Genomic DNA, 19086 nt, shown 5'->3' with positions numbered 1-19086 from the left:
ATCTCTTGGGGACCTGTTTGGCCAGCCTGCAGAAAACTTTGTGGAACTTGGGGTTCGTATCCCTAGTTGCTTAGCTCACCTACTGATTCACAGGGGTTTGAGTGCAGGCTGTTAGGCATCTGCTGAGGGCTCAGCGGGGCTCTTCAAGGTGCCAGCTGTGATGTGTCCCCTCCCCCACTTTATATGTGCAGTTCTGCGGGGATGAGGATCAGTCTGACTGGCAACCCGAAGATCTCGGCATTTGGAGGACTGTCTGATTGAGGCAAGGTCTCTTCTCTCGCATTCAGGTATGAGTTAGAGCTGAGGCAGGCTACAGCACATTCAGAGCACATGGCACAGTGAGTAAGGCTGTTAACAGCCTATTGGCAAAATTGGGGTGTCTGAAAAACCTATTTTTTTGAGGTTTCTGTCACATCCTTTAGGGCTTTAACCTCTAAAATTATGTTCTCACAGGGTTTTTTAAACTTTTAGTTAAGGTATTTTTGAGCTGTTTTTTGGCACTAAAATCTATCACCATGACCATTTTGGATATCCTGATTTATTTATTTATTTATTTTAAATTCTCTAGACCATTCAGATCACCTTGTTTTGCCTTAAAACTGGCAGAGATGGAATCCTCATGCTCTCTTACCTCTAATTCATGCCAGATTTGCACTGGAGGAGCCACACAGCATGTGAAGGCGAGCAGGAACATCGGGCTTAGCCTCCTCTTTGGTCTCTAGGACTGAGGAAACTTTGAGGGGCCTGTTTTTCAGAATAAATCCTTCCTGGAGCCCTGGACCAGTGGCATACCTAAGCATAAGAGCAAGGAAGCTACAAAGCCCAAGAGATGAAATGTGGAGTTACCTAAAGGGAATCGTAGCTGTCTAGCACAGGCTTTTCCTCTGAATTTGTTAATTTTTTGTGGAGAGCCTCTTTTGATAGCTGGGATTCTCATAGGTCTAGCAGCGAGCCAGAGGTCACACAAGGACTTCCAAAGTGCATCAGGGTCCATGTCAGAAGCTGTCCAGGACCATGGGGACCTTTCTGACAAGGACTCAGAAGGCGAGGAATCAGTCTTCATTCCCTTTATGTCGCAGAGTGAATCTTCCCTGCTGGGAGATTTTGGGAGCCCTCAACCAAGGGGAGGATCCCACAGTATGCTGGCTATTCAAGCCTTTGGTGCTTTTAGAGCTCATTACGTACTCTCCTAGGGAGTTAGACTCCCACCAGGCCCCTTCCATTTGGTGTTCTATCCTGAGCAGAATGCGAGCACAACCCACGTCTATTCCCTGGCATCCTGATATTAGTGTTTAGTCATGGAGCACTGAGATGCTCCTGAGGGTTCTCTAAAGAAAGCCAAAACATTTGACTAGGCTGTTTTTTATGGCACTGGAATGTCAACAGATGTTACCTCGGCCTAAGGTGGATTCTTTAGTTACTCAGGTAAACCAAGCACACATCCCTACCAAGTGAGGGAGGCATGGTGCTAAGGATATGCAGCATGGGCATGGTCCCAAAAAGACAGTTTGAAGCTTTGGCCTTAGGGATCAAAGCAGCTGCAGCAGCTTCTTTTGTGCAATGCACTTGTCATATCAAGATGTGTGATCTCATCCTGACAGAGAATGAACCTTTGCCCTAGCTTTTGCTGCTAGGGGTGGATTATATGGCTGATGCTCTCTGTGACATCAGAGTCATGAGCAAAGTCCTGGCTTATTCGATCTCAGCCCACAGAAGGCTCTGGATTCAGGCAATGGGTGGGGAATTCCACCTCCAAGGCTATTCTCAGTAGGCTCCCTTTCAAAGTACAGATGATGTTTTGAAAGGGTCTGGATGATCTGATGGCTAGCATGGGAGATCACCAGCCAAAGTCTGCTTGAAAACAGATCAAGAACCTCTAGAGGTTCTGGGTGGTCTAATTTTTGTAATCCCAGACTCTTTCGTCAGTACTCAGGTGGAATCTCTCATCTCAGAGATCCTATCAGGAATCAACCCAGAGATTTACAGGGCTGAGGTTGAGCCAAGCCACTGGTCCTTGTCTCACTTCATCTTCCAAGAAGTCATAATGATATCAGGTCTGAAGTCTTTCCCCTGAAGATAAAAGGAAGGCTCTTAGCATATGCAGAGGTCTGGAAGCAGAAATTTTAGCCTGTAAAATTGGTAACTGTCATCTAGCAGAATCCCTATCATGCATATTATTCTATGTCCCACCAAAAAGCTGGCTAAAAGCCAAAGAAGACTTCTGTGCATTTGTCCTAAACAATTCAATCGGTCCTTCTTACAATATCATCGCAGGAGACATAAACATACACCTAGATGAAGAGGACAACACAAACGCGAAAGAGTTTAAAAACTTTCTATCCCTACTCAATTACAACCTCCCTCCACCCACACAAACACATGAAAAAGGCCATCAGTTAGATGTGGTAGCCATGTCCTCAAAGGACATCCCAGACCCTGCCATGTCTATACATAAAGGCACCTGGTGTCATGATATCTGGTCTGACCATTTTACTTATTATTTCCAGCTAATCTGGTCTTATCATAAATCTAAAACACGCCCAATAATAAAAAGAGAACATCACACAAGAGGCTATATTAACCCAATAGAATACCGGTCACAATACGAACTGCAATCAGAGATAGAAGAAGGAATCGATTTCTGGGATCACTGGATGACAACCAGCACATCCATTGTAGACAAAATCGCCCCTATACATAATAGCAAAAGCAATGCAAATAAATATAACAAATGGTTTGACACCGAACTTCTAAAAATGAAACAACTAGCTAGACGACTAGAAAGAACTTGGAAAAAAAACAGGAGAACTAGCAGACCGTAATAAATGGAGAGCTAACATAAAAATCTACAAACAAATGATAAAAGACAAACGTAAAGCATTCTACTCAATTAAAATCAACTCATCTTGTAATGGCTCACAAGGAATCAATACAAAAGAGCTATTCAACCTGATCACAAATTTATTCGACACCACTCGCTACACCACATCCACACACAACACTAAGTTACCCTCTGCAAATGACTTAGCACTGTACTTCGATTCAAAAATTAAAAACCTTAGAATCCATTGTTCAACTAACGACCCTAGTGATCATCAAATAGCTCTCATCCACGGAAATGATATACCGGCAGACATGATCTGGAGCTCCTTTCAAGATTTAGAGTGGAATAATTACACCCGACTATATAACAAATACTCTAAATCCTATTGCGTTTTGGACTCATGCCCCCCAGAAATCATGAAAGCGGCACCTTTAGAATTTAAACTATCGCTGATGCAATACTTGGCTCACAACCTAAAAACTGGGAAGTTTCTCTCTAATAATGGTCACATAATAATAACCCCAATTCTAAAACATCGAAAAGAATCTTCAGCCCTAATATCCAACTACAGTCCGGTAGCATCCATTCCGTTTATTGTAAAAATTATGGAGGGATTGGTACACATCCAACTGATGGATTATCTTGATCAGTTCTCTCTCCTACATGAAACTCAATCCGGTTTTAGACTGTTATTCAGTACTGAGACAGTAATTGCGGCTATCTTAGACAATCTGCGCCTACTGTTTAGTAAGGGCCTTAATGCCCTGGTTGTGCAATTCGATATGAGTTCTGCCTTTGATCTAGTAGACCACGAGAAACTGCTGCAATGCCTAGCCGCCATTGGTATCAGGGATGAGGTGCTGAACTGGTTCCATGGCTTCCTTATATCCTGCACTTATCAGGTACGTTTTAATTATGAGCTTTCAAACACCTGGAGCAATCCATCCGGTGTGCCACAAGGATCTCCACTATCTCCATTGCTCTTCAACGTCTATATGTCCTCACTGGCATGCAGCTAACCCAGCTGGGAATAAAACTATTTAGTTATGCAGATGACTTTACGATTATCATCCCATTCGCTAATTCTGTCTCTGAAACTATTCCCAAAGCTTCAGAAGCCATAAACGTGATGGAGCACTGGATGACAAACTTTAGGCTCAAACTTAATTCAGAAAAAACAACTTTCTTCGTTGCTTCACCACATCCACTTGACACCAAATCACCACTATGTATCAATAAACTTAGTTACCCTATCCAGCCCACCATTAAAATACTAGGTGTAACTTTGGATCAATGCCTAACCATGAAAGACCAGGTAGACTCCTTAATCAGAAAGGGATTCTTTACTCTCTGGAAACTCTGATCCATTAAAGCTTATTTCGATACATCGGCATTCAGAACCCTAGTCCAATCCCTCGTACTAAGTCTACTTGACTACTGTAACATCGCTTATTTAGCAATTTCCCAAAAGAATATGCAACGTTTACAATTGATGCAAAATGCAGCGGACAAACTGATCTTTGGGCTGAGGAAGTTTGACCACGTGACACCCTACTACTGGCAGCTGCATTGGCTGCCAATGGCGGCGCGCATAAAGCTTAAATTTGCCTGCTTCTGCTTTAAAGCACTACACGGACTTGCCCCTAAATACATAACTGACCTTTTCTTCTTCTCAGCCAACAGACACAAGAGAAGCTAACATTCCAATTTCGTTTCCCCCCCCCCCCAGTTCGAGGTTGTAAACTGAAAAAACACCATGAACACCTCTCACACCAAGCAGCATCATGGGGTAAAGACCTAGAACAATTGCTTTCGCCCACTACTTATGGGGAATTTAGGAAACGTCTAAAAACACACTTGTTCCTAAAGCATCTAGACAACTGATCCTCTCTTCTCTCTCCCCTCTATAGCGATTAACTTGTCCTTTTGATCTCTCTCTCCTCAACAATGAATTTCATGTCCTATTAATTCTCTTTCTTCCTCCCCTCTTAAAGTCAATTCAATTTGTTACCTTTGCTTAATCTTCTGTAAACCGCATAGAACTTCACGGTATTGCGGTATATAAGCTGTTATTATTATTATTATTATTATTATTACTGGAGATCATTTGGGGGAGGGTACAGCTCGAATTTGCCCATCCCCTTAACAGACTGGGTTGTGGACTTCCCAGTGGGGAGCCCAGAAAAGTCATGCAGAGTCTTAGCAACAATGCAGAGATTTGTATAAATTCAAGCCATAGAACCAGTGCCACCAGAAGAATCGGGCTCAGGTAGATACTTTATATACTTCATAGTGTCCAAAAGATTGGAGACCCATTCTGGATCTCGCACATGTCAATGAGGCCCTGAAGGTTCCAGCCATCACAGCGCTAGCTCCAGGGCAACTTCTGGCTTCCCTAGACTTGACAGAATCCTACTTCCATATTCCCATATTTCTGGAACACAGGAGATTTCCTGAGAGACATAACTTCTCGGCACTCCCCTTTGGATTGGCAACAGCACCCCACATGATATGGTTGCAGCGCATGATATGGTTGCAGCGCATCTCCGCAAGGCAGGGTTGCAAGTGCATCCATATCTGGACGAATCAAGGCATTGTCATTCTCAGAAGGAGATCAAGCAATGGCTCAAGTGGTCCAGCTCTTACACAGCCTGAGCTTGATAGTGACTTTTTGAAAGAGCTAACTGAAATACCTGGGTGTGCTATTTAATATGGCAGAAGGCTGGATTTATCTTCCAGAAGCTTTACACACAGATAACAGGACTGATGGTCAAGCGAGCCCCATCTGTGTGGCACTACCTTCAAATGCTGGGCTCCATGGCGGCCGCTCCATGGCAAAAGGTCACATGCGCCCTCTAGAACGTGCTGCTGTCCCGGTGGTCTCCACAAATATACTCCCTTCATACGACTCTTCCGTGGACTCCGGAATCCCACCATAGTAAGGGTTGTTGGCTCCGTCCACATTCATTATTGCGGGGCATACTCCTCAAGATAACTTCATGGGTGATTCTCACAACAGATGCCAACTTGTTTGGCTGGGGATGCCATTGCAACCTATGCCCAGTACAGAGGTGGTGGTCAGCCTCTCAGAGAAAGTGGTCCATCAACAGACGAATGGCTTGAAACTCCAGTCTGGTATTATAGAAGCTGGAGAGGAGTCTGGAAGGACAGGTAGTCCAAGTCTTCTCAGACACTGCTACAGTGGTGGCGTACGTCAATCACTCAAGGAGGTACGAAGAGTGTGCAGTTGAGCCTGGAAGCCCAATTTTTGTTCTGGTGGGTAGAGCTGCACCTACAGGCGATCTCTGCAGCACATGTAATGGGAGTGGACAGTGTTTATTTAGGCCGATTACCTCAGCAGGCATACCTTAGACCTGGAAGAGTGGATGTTACCTGCTGCAGTGTTCCAGTCCATCGTTCAAAGGCCTTTACACCATAGTCCAACCATGACCAAAGAGCGAGCTTTTGTACGTTTTTCTTCCACAGCCTATAATAGGGTAACAAACCACACAGGGGGAATGGTCCTTGTAGCACCAGATTGGACACACAGGCCTTGGGACGTGGACCTAGTGCGTCTTCAGTGGGACAAGCATCTCAGATTGCAGGTGCAACCTGATCTTCTATCTCAGGGACTCTTGGTTATAGAAGATCCGGATTGCTTTGGTCTTATGGCATAGCTCTTGAATGTGCAGCATTAGAGTGCAAAAGATACTCTCCTCAGAGCCAAGAAGCCTACAATGATCTTTGATTAAGCTAAGGCATGGAAGACATTTCAACACTCATGCACGAAGGAGCAGGTGGAGCCGTTAGAGTTCCGATCTCGGTGGTGCTAGCATTCCTCCAAGTAGGTATTGACAAAGTGGTAGGCCTTTCATGCTTCAGAGCCAGTAAACATAAAGCACCTCTGGCTTCGCATCCAGACATAGCCAAATTTATTAAAGGGGCACTGAGGCTCAGACTACCGGTAAAACAACCGTTTCTGTCGTGGAACCTTAACATAGTTTTGCAAGGCCTCAGTCAGGCTCCATATGAGCCTATTCAGGAGGTGTTCTTGTTGGATTTTACAGTCAAGACCATTTTCCTCATGGCCATTACGAGTCTGAGCTTCAGGCCCTGAGTCCTTCCTCAGGATCACAGAGGGGGGAGTGTCCTTGTGCATGGTTCCATCCTTTTTGCCAAAAGTCATTTTGGTGTTTCATGTCAATCAAGAAGTAGGATTACCAGTGTTTCAGACCACAGAGTCGGAGGACTTTATTCTGAAAAGGCTGGATATGAGGAGAGTCTTCCGAATTTCGCTGTATATTGTAATTGTTGCTGTATTTTTTTTTTTTGTAATTCGCGACTTTTTCCTAACAGGTCCTCTTGGAAATTTCCTAGCAAACTGTATATTTTATATATTCGCTTAGCAAACTGTACAGCTTACATTTCCGCTTTCTCAAAGTTTCTGTACTCTATATTTCCTATGACTATCTGCATATTGTAACTCGCTGAAATGTCCAGCTCTCTTGAATGTAAACCGCCTAGAAGTCGCAAGATTGTGGCGGTATAGAAGAATAAAGTTATTATTATTATTATTCATTACCTAGAGGTCACTAATGAATTTGTCTGTCGGATCATCTATTTGTGCTCACCAGACAGGCTAGATGCAGTAGACCAGCGTCTAAAGCTACTATTTCAAGATGAATAAGGATGGCCATCTTGTCAGCATATTTTGCCTCTGGCAAGCAACTGGCAGTCTTGAAAACGCATTCCACAAGAAGCGTAGTCTCTTCGTGGGCGGAAGCTCGGGTGATTTGTAGGGCAATGACCTGGTCCATTCTGTGCACGTTCTCCAAGTTTTACAGAGTGGACATGGCAGTACGGGAGAATTCTGTCTTTGAGTCCTCAGTGTTAAGAGCAAGCGCAAAGGCCCCACCCTAGATTTCTGGGACTGCTTTTATATGTCCCTACTGTCCAAAATGACACACCTATTGCTCTAGAAAAACAGATTAGGTTCTTTCTTGCTAATATCTTTTCTAGTAGATAGGTGTGTCATTCTGAAACCCCGCCCTGTCAGTTATTTCTCCACATGCCTACTGTCTCAAGAAGTTTGAGTCAAAACTGAGATTTTTATGTCAGTCAGACATCAAGAGTATGAAGAAAATCAGTTGCTATAATTCATTGGGGGAATGTTTGAGCTCCATAAATGTTTCTTGATTAGTATGTGGTGTTTTTTTAAATGTTTTGATTATTCAGTTAAAATGTTTAATATATTTGTTAAACTTTCAGAACAGAACAGATTTGTATTTTGGAGAGTCTCCCTGTACCCCTCCTTCTTATACATTCCTATATAGTCTATTGCTTGCTTTGGAACAAACTGAAGGGGAAGCAGAGCCCTCTGGAGAAGGAGGTGGAGTTAAAAATTTGGAGTGAATTCCTTCTGCATGGCTCGTGGGCATGAGGAGAATACCATTCTGTCCAGAATGACATACCTATCTACTAGAAAAGATATTAGAAAAGTAAGAACTTAATCTCTTTATTAGCTACAACCAGATCTCTGCCCTGCTAATAACATCACTCTAGAGTGCCCGGGCTTCTGTCTAGGATTTGTGCCTGAGACCTCAATCCTCTTGGCGTCTGCTTATTTCAATAAATATAAGTTGCCTCAACAGCTGCCTTGATTCAATGAGCAATGGAAGATTTGGAGGCTAGAAGGCCTTTCTGTGGGCCTGAGGTAGAGGAATTTATTTCCTACATGTAACGTGGTAGAACTCTCTAGTCATTCAATTTGTACATTTTATTTGACTGAGTGAGTCTGAAACTCATTTCACAAAGAAGGGCAGAACATCTGATTCATGCAGTATGGGGAATTCGCCTCTAGTAGAAAGGAGGGAAATATCTGGAGGACGTTCTTCCAAGAAGGAGAGAGAGAGAGGTCATGGCAAAACCAAACTTGCAGCTCTGACAATCTCTTTGCCAACACAATTGCTAAGAAGACTGCGTTCAGCCTGAGGTTCTTTAAGGAGGCCTCCTTCAGTGGTTCAAAGGATGGTCCTGATTAGCACAGTGAGGACCAGATTGAGATCCCACAAGGACAGGTAGGGTAGGCCGTGAGTGCTACGGAAAAACCCCAACATGTCCAGAACCTGTGCTTTTCAGTGCTCAGAGTCTTTAAATCCATGTGTGTATGCTAAGAAGTTGGAGTGTTGTATGGGCTTTGAGGAGGATGGCTGTCATGGAGAGAGAATTCCTGGTCTGCAAGGCTCTGCATCTCAAGGGCCAGATTATAAATCAAAAAAGAATGGGATCTTCTGTCTCTCTACTAGGCCTTGTCTGAGGAGGCCTTGGCCGCTGGGGATCAGAAGTATATCTGGATTTTTAACATATTTATAAATGATCTAGAGATGGGAATAACTAGACCGACATGTAACACTAGCAGAACACACAAACTTAGTGGTACAAAAATGATTTTTTACATTGTGGAAATTAAGAACCATAAAAAAATATTTTGATCCTTTATCGTTCAGACTATTGGTGCAAGCATTAGTTTTATCTATTTTAGACTATTGTAAAATCTTTTTTAGGAGCACCCAAAAAAATTTTAAGGAAATTAAGGATAATTCAGAATACAGCTGTTCGATTGATTTTTGGTTTTAAAAAAGAACGACCATATTAGTCCATATTATTGTTTACTTCATTGGCTACATTTGGAGGCAAGAGTATTGTTCAAATTTTCCTGTATCTTCTTTAAGCTGATATCGGGATTGTCTCCAGTTTACCTTTTTCCTCATTTTGTGTTGCATAGAGCATCAAGAGAAACTAGAAACTTCTACTTATTTGCTTATCCAAAAATTAATAGGTGTAGATATAAGACCTTCTTAGATAGGACCCTAGCATTTCAAGCTGGTAGGCAACAATCTTGGTTAGGTAAATGTATTCAGCAAGCTATGTTATCCTATTGCAGTTTTCAGAATTTAATTAAGACCATTTTGTTCGATAAGTTTATTACTTAGTGAGTTTTAGTATTGAAATTCTATTTTACAGATATTTGTATTTTTTACTGTATTATTGTATTCCGCTGATTGTCCAGCTCTTTTTAGTATAAACTGCCTAGAACTTTTGGTTATGGCAGTATAAAAGAATAAAGTTATTATTATTATTAAATTACACAGTTATTCAAAATTGTTGAATTGCAAGATGTGAAAATTGCAGGAAAACCTTACGAGATTGGGCATCCCAGTGGTAGATGATTTTTAATGTGGAAAGAGAAACTCAAATTATAGCTACAGATGAATGAGATCTGTACCCTAGCCAATCTGAGGCAACCAGAACGACCAGGGAAGGATGACATGTCACTTCGCACAGGACCCTCCAAATTAGAGCCATGGGGGGCGGGGAGAGAAGTGGAGATGTTGGGGGCTTCTACTTCACCTGAGTGTCTATGCTGGCTACCCTGCTGGAAAGCTGCTGGGTCCAGCATCCGCTCTCTTGGGTCCAAAATTGAGCAATTGAGAGTCTGCTTGGGCTCTGTCCTTCCACTGGCCACTGAAAGAGCCAAGGGTTGCTACTCTGCCCATTGGCAAATACTTGCCACCTCCTGAATAAAGTCTAGTGGGCCACACCCATACCCTATCACATCTCACTCCTGGTTCCCCATTGCTTGTTGAAATATGCCACAACTGTGGTGCTGTATTGCCCACGAGTGGAAGAAAACACCTTTGCAAAATGAAGCAACAGCAAACCATAGCAGAGATGACCAAGTGTGCTACAACTCCTTTATTGATTCAAAGTGACCCGACATGTATGTGTTTAGGCCCTCTGGCCTGCATCAGAGGTCTATAGACATAATAATAAAAAGAAATATAATATGTAAATGATAACAACATCAAATTTACAACTAAAATGTCATATATTACAAAAATATGGTGATTAAAATTTAACATAAATTGAGAAACATAAAACAATAAAATATGAAATATTGCAAATAACAATATTACATTAGTGATTTCTATTCTGCCATTACCTTGCGATTCAAGGCGGATTACAGAAGAGGATTTCAGAATTACAGAAGAGGATTTCTGGACATGTCCAGAGGTGTTACAGAGTAGAGCAAGTTGCTTCAGAAGATTGAAATGTTTCATACAGTGTTAGTTAGTCTTCATGGATTATTTTGAATAGCAGGGTTTTTATTTCTTTTCTGAAAGTTTTGTAGTCTGGGGTCGCGATTAGTAGATTGGAGAGTTGGTGGTCTAGTTTTGCTGCCTGTGTGGCTAGTAGGCCATCGTACAGTTTTTTCCGTTTGGTGTCTCTGATTGGAGGGTATGTGAATGGTGTCTGGGTTCTCCTGTGTTTGGTTGTGGTAGTTTGGATTAGGCAGTTGTTCAAGTAGGCTGGGGTGTTGCCATTTATGGATTTAGTATAAATCATGTTTTATTGGCACATCAGCAGTAAATACACAATACAGCACGACAATACAACAAGGTCGCAAACACCAAACGTACCATCAAACACATTTTCACCCCAACCAAAGAATCCCCCCAATCCCCACCCACTCCAAAGCCCAAACCCCCACCCCATCCCAAACCCACACCATGAGACCCAATCCATACCCAAAACCCCAGCAAGAAAGGAGCATGCTGAGCAAGCTGTTTGCACATATCAAACAAAAGAACCAAATCCCATCCTCCCACCCACAATGTGTAATCCCACCCTACCCACCGAACTCCACATACTTCCAGCCACTCATACCCACCATTCACACTCACCCAAACATCCACCCACCAACCCGGGGAAAACAGCTGAGAGCATAAGGTATCAGCAACGGAGTGAATTTAAGACCAGACTTCTGGCCCTAGGGGAAAGCGAGGAAATGTAGGGGTCCCAGGTCTGCAGGAAAATCTTCGACCGCCTGACAGATAATCGAGCATGGCGCTGCTCCAAGAGCATCAAATTATGAAAACGATTCCTCCAAGCCCAGTAAGCAGGCGCTATGTCTTGCGTCCAAACGCTAAGAATGACCTTCTTTCCTATAACAGCACCTTTCCGGATCAGCAACCGATGTCTCCGAGCAGGCACTCGCAAAGATTCATATCTATCCAAAAGCAAGCCTACCGGAGACATCGGAATAGCGTGACCAACAAGCCGCTCCAAGAAGCGGAGTACGGCTCTCCAAAAGACTTTCACTCGAGGGCATCCCCAAAATGCATGAAAAAAGGAGTTGCACCCCAGTGTACATTTAGGGCAGATTGGAGAAGAAATGCCCCCAACCTTGTGGACCTGCTCTTGGGAAAAATACGCTCGATAAACCACTCGAAATTGGCATTCCCTCAGTTCTGCACTAATAGAAATAGAAGAGATACGACCAATAAGGAAAGGAAAGTTCAAGGACTCACCAGGTATGCCCAGATCTCTACCCCAGCGGTTCTCCAAAGCCGTATAAGACTTCTGAGGAGTAAGCCGCCGCAAAGCCCCATGCAACGCAGACACCGTCAAGCCACAAGCATAAAATTGGGCAAAAAATAGACGAAATTGGTTACCCAATCGAAACCGTAAGCCCGGGCGTGCTAAGGACCTCACATAATGATGAATTTGCCGATATGCAAACAGACCTCCCACACCCAAGGAATGAAGCCATTTATGGATTTAAATAATAGTAGAATTTAAATAGTATTCTTGCTTGAATTGGTTGCCAGTGTGAGTCGAGGTATGCCTCGGTGATGTAAAAAAAATGCATATTTTGTCAAGAAACACTCAATGACGAAAAACTCATTGACAGTTAAAGTGTAAATGAATATAAAACAACTATAAACAAAAGAATACTGATTATAAAACTTAGCTAAATTAAAATACATGTTATAACAGGAAGAACATTATAGAGAACATACCTTATTGATCCAAAGCAATCTAATTAGATGCAGAATTGTCTGCCTAAGGACATAAATGTAAATTTAAATGTTATACAAATAAAAATATATGCTATATACATTAGAATTAAAAAAGAGGAGGAAGAAAGAATATTGTATTATGAGGTTTTAGTTGTAAACTTGGTGTTATAACAATAAAAACAAATATAATATGCAAATGATATCTATAGACCCCTGATGTAGGCCAGAGGGCCAAAACACGTATGTGTCGAGTCAATTTTGAGTCAATAGAGTTGTATCATCTTTGCTGTGGTTTGCTGGTACTGTATAACACCACTTGCTGGTACTGGTACAAGACCACTTGAATCATATTCCCCCACAAGGAGAGGAACTCTGTAAGGGCCAGCTGAATGGTTCATGTTTCCAGCCAGTTGAATGCTCAGGATGCTTCCAGAGGAAACCATCTCTCCTCCACAGCTCGATTAAGCAATGGGCAACCCCATTCCTGAAGACTAGTGTCTGATCACTATAGTACATTCAGGAGTATTCAGAGGGACTCCTTCAAGAGATGCCAGAAAATGTCCCACCAGGACAAGCTCCTCTCTTACTTCAGCCAGCAGAGGCAAAACAGTGTCATTGACCTGTGACCTTGGAGCCTAGCGTGACATCAGAGCTGCCTGAAGGTGACTCACATTGGACTCATTCCACAGGACCACTTCCAAAGTTGTTGCTAAGGAGCCTAGTTACTGCAAGTGGTCTCACGCCCACAAGGCCTCCAAAGCACTTGACCTGCTCTGTAAGAAACACTGTACTCTTGAGAGGCGTTAACAGTACCCCTAGGTTCTCCAAGTTCTTGGGTGGGATAGAAGAGTCTTAGCAAACTTGACAACACAACTTAGACACTGGGGGAGTTGAATTACCTGGGCTGTGAATGTTTTGGATTCAGCTTCCGAGTCAGCTTGACACTGAAACTGAACTGACCACTGCTATCATGGAGATAATTCACAAGGGCATAAAAAACTAAGGGCTACACTTGAAACTTGAAATACCTTGAACACACAAGCACAGAAAACCTTTGTGGCTAGCTCTGATGGGAGTGTGGAGGTAAGCTGCTGCCAAGTCTAGGGAGGTAAAGAACTTGCCTGGACACCCTGAGAGAGTGACTGAGCTCAGCGTCTTCATCTAGGTTCCTGGTAGCTAATCTACCTGTGAGTGAGAGGTAAGTGGCAGCTAATCCACCTGTGTCAAGGTAAGTGATTTGCCTAGCCCAAATGGAGTTGAACTGGAGTTCAACTTTAGGCCCATCCCTTGAATAGATCAATAGTCTGCTCTTCCAGAATCTCAGGACATCTTTAACCAAGTCAGCCCCTAGGTCTCGCCTCACCCCTCCCCTGATGTCCTGAATAAGCTGTACATGACAGGGAAGGCAGTACCACTGCTCTAAATTGAAACTCGAGTGACCCAGGACGTCTGAGATTTATATCCTTTAATTACTTCCTCCTGAGTTCGTAGGTCATGGGAACTCACAATTCAGCCCCCCACTGCTGTCCAGAAGGCTGAGCATCCTCATCTGGGCTTGCAATGATCAATTGCCTACAGAAGTAAATTTCTGTAGTGCAAAGAAAGACCAGCTTTACCTGTCTATTTTCATAGTGCTGGGTCTCATGTTGCATATATCTCATAATCTATGCAGAGTGCCTTTAACTGCTTAGGGATGTGGCACAACACTAGAGCCAGCCCATGGCCTCTGTGATCTTCCTGCTGAACTGACATAGTCTATGGTGGCTCTGCCCACCAGGCATATCTTGCTGGCAGAAGGCACACAGGCCAAGGCCAATCCAAAATGGTATTGGATAGCACATGGAAAAGGTGGTAGGGAGGGAAACATATGAAACCCTTGGCACTGACAGGGTATCTACTTAAATCCATCTCTCCCCCTGCAGTCTCAAATAGAGAGTGTGTTCAGGAGAGCTGTTAACCCTGATCAAGTCGCACCAAAAGAGGTGGAGGCTAACTGTCCCACCCATTACCGCAGCAAACCCGACCCATCACATAGGAAATTTGGCACCTGTAGCAGCAAAGGGAGCCTGGCTCTTCCCGCAGTAAGAGGCACACAGCTCTGGGAGCTTACCCAACCCCCTGCCAATAGCGCTAACCCACACTTTGGTGATTAAGAGTCCCAAATCACAGCCATACTGCTCACCCCCTTCCACAGGGATTGCGAGCCAGCAGGTTCAAGTCTAATTTTTAATGAGAAACCCTGATGAGCAATCAAAGGGGAGGGTGTTAGCAAAACTTAGCCACAACCAGAAATGGTACTGCAGTACCTTGGCTAGCTCCTGTTTCCAAAGCTGAATGCCTGAAAGCCAATATCTTGGTTCTCCATAATCCTGGCAGTCCAGAGCTGAGTCCCACAGGTCATGCAAGCCAGCATTTCACCAATCCAAAACCTCCAGGTTGAGGAGTGGGACCTTCAAGGGAATACCTTCCTGTTCCATCAAAGCAAAAGTCTGTAGACTAACCCCTGAGATCCCATTGGTCTGTAGGGGAAATGGTCCCCCATTCTTCCCCCCCTCGGAGTCCAAGATAAGGTTTTACCTCTTCTAGCTGCACAGATTGAGGGAATGATGACAAAATGGCAACCGTTCCCATCAAAACCAATGGGACTAAAGGTCCCTTGACTGAAGCTTTATCTGCATCAGGAATATCCTGATCTGCTGCCCCCACCAATGGAGAACATCAGGTAGGGCAGAGAGAAACCAGATAGCGAAGTGTTTGCAGGTCTGTTTGCATACTTCGTCAGTCTGCAAGAGTCTGCCCGCTTGCTGCTGCTCACCTGTGGGAAACAGCCTGGGACTGAACTGGGCTCCCTGCCATTCCGCTGCTTGCTCCTCCCAGGTGTGGATAGTTTACTTTTTCTAAATTAACTTTCTTCCTCTGACAAACAGGGTCATAAAGCTGCTAAGCAACCAGCCAGATCCCCAGTTTTTCTTTTTCAGTCCTGCCTAATGCTGCAGGGGAGTGCCAGGGGAAGATGGGCACTTGCACCCCTCACAGGCAAGACCAGAGCCACGCCAAGCTAGTGCTGCAGGAGCTGACTTGGGCCTGCAGAGAATGAAACCCCAGAAGTAAGGCCAATAAGCTCAGTTGCAAGGAGCGAAACAGCCTGAACAACCTTACCCGTTTGCTGGAGGTAGAGAAATACTGGAGAATTCCTGAAGGCAGCAACAAAAAAATAGGAAGCAATCCCCATGAAAAAATTCAATAGAGCAATAAAATAAGGATGAAAAGATGCTTCCATTCTGAAGATGGAAGTCAAACATCAACTTTATTCACAGAGGAAAGTATAAACACAAACACAGGAGGACCCAACAATGCCAGTGTTTCGGTGACTACGCCTTCCTCAGGGGTCTAAATAAAATAAATTACAAATATATAAAAAAATTGATTAAATACAAATATACCCCCCTTTTATGAAGCCACAGTAGGCTTTTTTTATCGTCACTGCGGTCAGCGATAAAAAAGTCTAACATGACTTCATAAAAGTATGGGGGGTGGGAGGCCAATGATGAGCAAAGTAAGAAAAAAATACCCACAGCCAGCATCCATAAACCTAGAAATATATATCAAAAAATACAATAACTCAATTAAATATAAAACTATATATCATGACAAATTTTAATGATCACATGTATACAAATTAAAAATATTTTAGAAAGTACAAAAAGGAGTGATGAAATGTGTATGTCTGTGTGTGTATGTGTGATGTATATAAAAACAGAAAAATTTATCACCAACAATGTAGAGGGAGACACATGATATTAACCTCCTCAATGTAACAAACCCAAATTACCATTCTGGAATAAAGTAGTAATTCTGGATTTAAATCCTGCACAAAATCGCAGTTCAAGTTTATGCAATGCAAGCATCTTTCAGTCCCTACTCTTTTGCTCTGTAGAATTCCAGAAGACACCAGCCTATGTACTGATGATATCATTGGAAAAATCATGATCTACAACCCACTTGTTCAAACTGGTATGGCAGAGGCGATAAGAATCTTTTAAAAATCATATTCATAAATTTTCATACCACCTTTCTATCCAAAGGTTGATCAGGGCAATGTGGAATCTTGAATAAAGGTTGAAATTGCTTTTTGCTTGTTTGACAGAAAGAAGAGAGAAGCCCAGAGCCTGAGAGATCACCCAAGATTGAGGAAGAAGATGATGATGAGTGGGAGGATGAAGATGAAGAAACAACTATTGGAGGAGCAGACTCTGAGGAGGATGTTGAGGATATAGTGAGTCAGCCAGTCACTGTCCTCGTGAAAGACCAAAGGAGCCCTCGCCAACATGGCACCCCCAAGCTAAAAATGCCTCCTTCGGATCCCAGCCTTGAAAACACGACCCAGGAGGTGAAACCCTTGAGCCCCTTCTCCCCTACTGATGAGTACCAACCAGTGTCTGACTGGGGGGAGGAAATGGAGCAACAGTCACCCCGCAGCAGCAACGAAGACAGCCCACCCCGAGCAGAGAATAGTAAGGGATGCTTGAAAGCTGGCCCTCCCCAGGCTGTGGATCCTGCGCCCAAATCTCCAGAAGATATTGTAGCAGGTAAGAACTGTGTTCCATGAGTCATAGGGATGCCTGTTCCGCTTTCTCACTGTGTCTCCAGTCTAATCCCTGGCTCTGCTGTTCCTTTGTCTTTCAGTTGCTCACATGTTTTTCACTAGTTTGGGGTGAGTTGCATTCAGGTACAGCAGGTATTTCTCTGCCCTCAGAGGGCTTTTGATCTAAGTGGTCAATATTCAGCCTATAGTGGCTAGTGGTTTTTTAAACACTGGCTGCTGTGAGCTGAATTAAATGCAGATATTCAGAGCTAACCCATATCTGGATAGTTGCGTTGAATATTGGGGTCTTCTGTGGCTACTGGAAATTATCTGGGTGAGTTAGAACCACTTTGTATATTAATCCAGGAATTGGCACTGAATATGAGTGGTGCCTGGAAAATTTCTTGCTGCGTCAATCAGACATGAGATTCAGCTGCACTACCCAATTAAATTTCACTGAGTGTCACGGTCAGCAAGGGTTAACCAGGCAGGAGCGGCTCTTTCCTGATTAACTCCCACAGAATATCAGCCTCTGAAGCAATGGAAGGTTAAGCGACTTGTCTAAGGGGTGGAGGAGTGGTCTATTGGTTAGAGCAGCTGCCTCAGCATTCTGAGGTTGTGAATTTGATTCCTACTACAGCTCCTTTTGACTCTAGGGAAGTCACTTACCACTTCATTGCCCCTGGTACAAAATAAGTACCTGTCTAAAATATGTAAACTGCTTTGATGGTAACCACACACAAAAAGCGGTATATCAAGTTCTATCCCCTTTACTCTCTCACTCCACTTTTGTGTGGGACTTCAGCACACATTACTCTGCCTGCCTTCATTTTATTTGTATAGGCATATCAACATTATTTTTATAATAGAAATGTCTGAAGAGGATGCAGATGTGTACAAAGTCTGGTGCTGTCTGTTGTCCCCATTTCTGGGTTTTTCCAGCCCTTGGTCTTTGCTCTTAAAAATTGTTTACATAAAGTAGTAGCAGCAACAGTGCTAGGAGAATGTAACACAGTAAAGAACAGCAGAAAAAGACCCTGATAGTCCATCCAGTCTTCCCAACAAGGCAGCTAGAGCCATGCCTTAGCAGGCTCCAGCCATCCAAGAAGGCCCCAGCCACCCAAGTTTAAATGCTGGTTGTGAAGTTGCCACGATGCCAACCATATAGGCAGCCAAATGTGATACGAATGATACGTGAGTATAACCAAGACTCCAAGTATTGTTGACAGCATTCAACTTACCAGTCAAGATACCTTTCCCTTCTCCCTAAGCAGCACAGCGCTCTCACTTGTAGTATGTGACAGTGAAATGAGCTGAACACCAATGGTGTATATAATGTGATTTAAATCAAGGGAGAAAAGACCTCAAAATACCCCAAGAATGCAATCAATAAGTCACAATCATATTGGGGTTGGGTATCATCATAGGTCAAAAACCCTTGAATTTTTAATTAATAATCTATAAACTCAATTTTATGTGTTTTGTTTATTTTATTAATTGACAATTTTTTTCTATCTACTTTCTATTACTTTCTTCTTGTTGTTTTACTTTCTTCTTATCAATGAGCATTCTAAAAAACCAGCACTTATGTATTCAAGAAAATTTTTTGACTGGCTTCCCAAAAATATCAATAAGCACTTATCTTAATGACCCGATGGAGGCCAGGTCCGTTTCGCACCGTAAGGCTTCTTCAAGGGTGATGATAAGGCTTAATAATTCACCAATGGAAATTCATTGTGCTCATTGCTCTTAAATACAAGAAGAAAAGAGAACATTATATCAATATTTTACTAGACAAATCTTTGGAATAATAT

General features: G+C 43.1%; 1 protein-coding gene across 8 annotated transcripts in view; it reads left to right on the top strand.

Annotated features, from left to right (window-relative positions):
• Positions 1-19086, top strand: part of CCDC9 (coiled-coil domain containing 9) — a 105766-nt gene that overhangs the window by 63462 nt on the left and 23218 nt on the right. For all 8 annotated transcript variants that reach the window (XR_004540323.1, XM_033954517.1, XM_033954515.1 and 5 more), the window contains one exon: positions 16835-17276. Coding sequence is in view for 7 of the 8 variants with exons in the window: in XM_033954517.1 (XP_033810408.1) it covers positions 16835-17276 (442 nt within the window). In the remaining variant the exon portion in view is untranslated. The remainder of the gene's footprint in view (positions 1-16834; positions 17277-19086) is intronic.

The sequence above is a fragment of the Geotrypetes seraphini genome, chromosome 8 (assembly GCF_902459505.1).
Source record: "Geotrypetes seraphini chromosome 8, aGeoSer1.1, whole genome shotgun sequence".
In the NCBI taxonomy this organism is placed as follows: domain Eukaryota; kingdom Metazoa; phylum Chordata; class Amphibia; order Gymnophiona; family Dermophiidae; genus Geotrypetes; species Geotrypetes seraphini.
The sequence above is the reverse complement of the archived record's forward strand: the minus strand, read 5'-3'. Positions and strand labels throughout refer to the sequence as shown.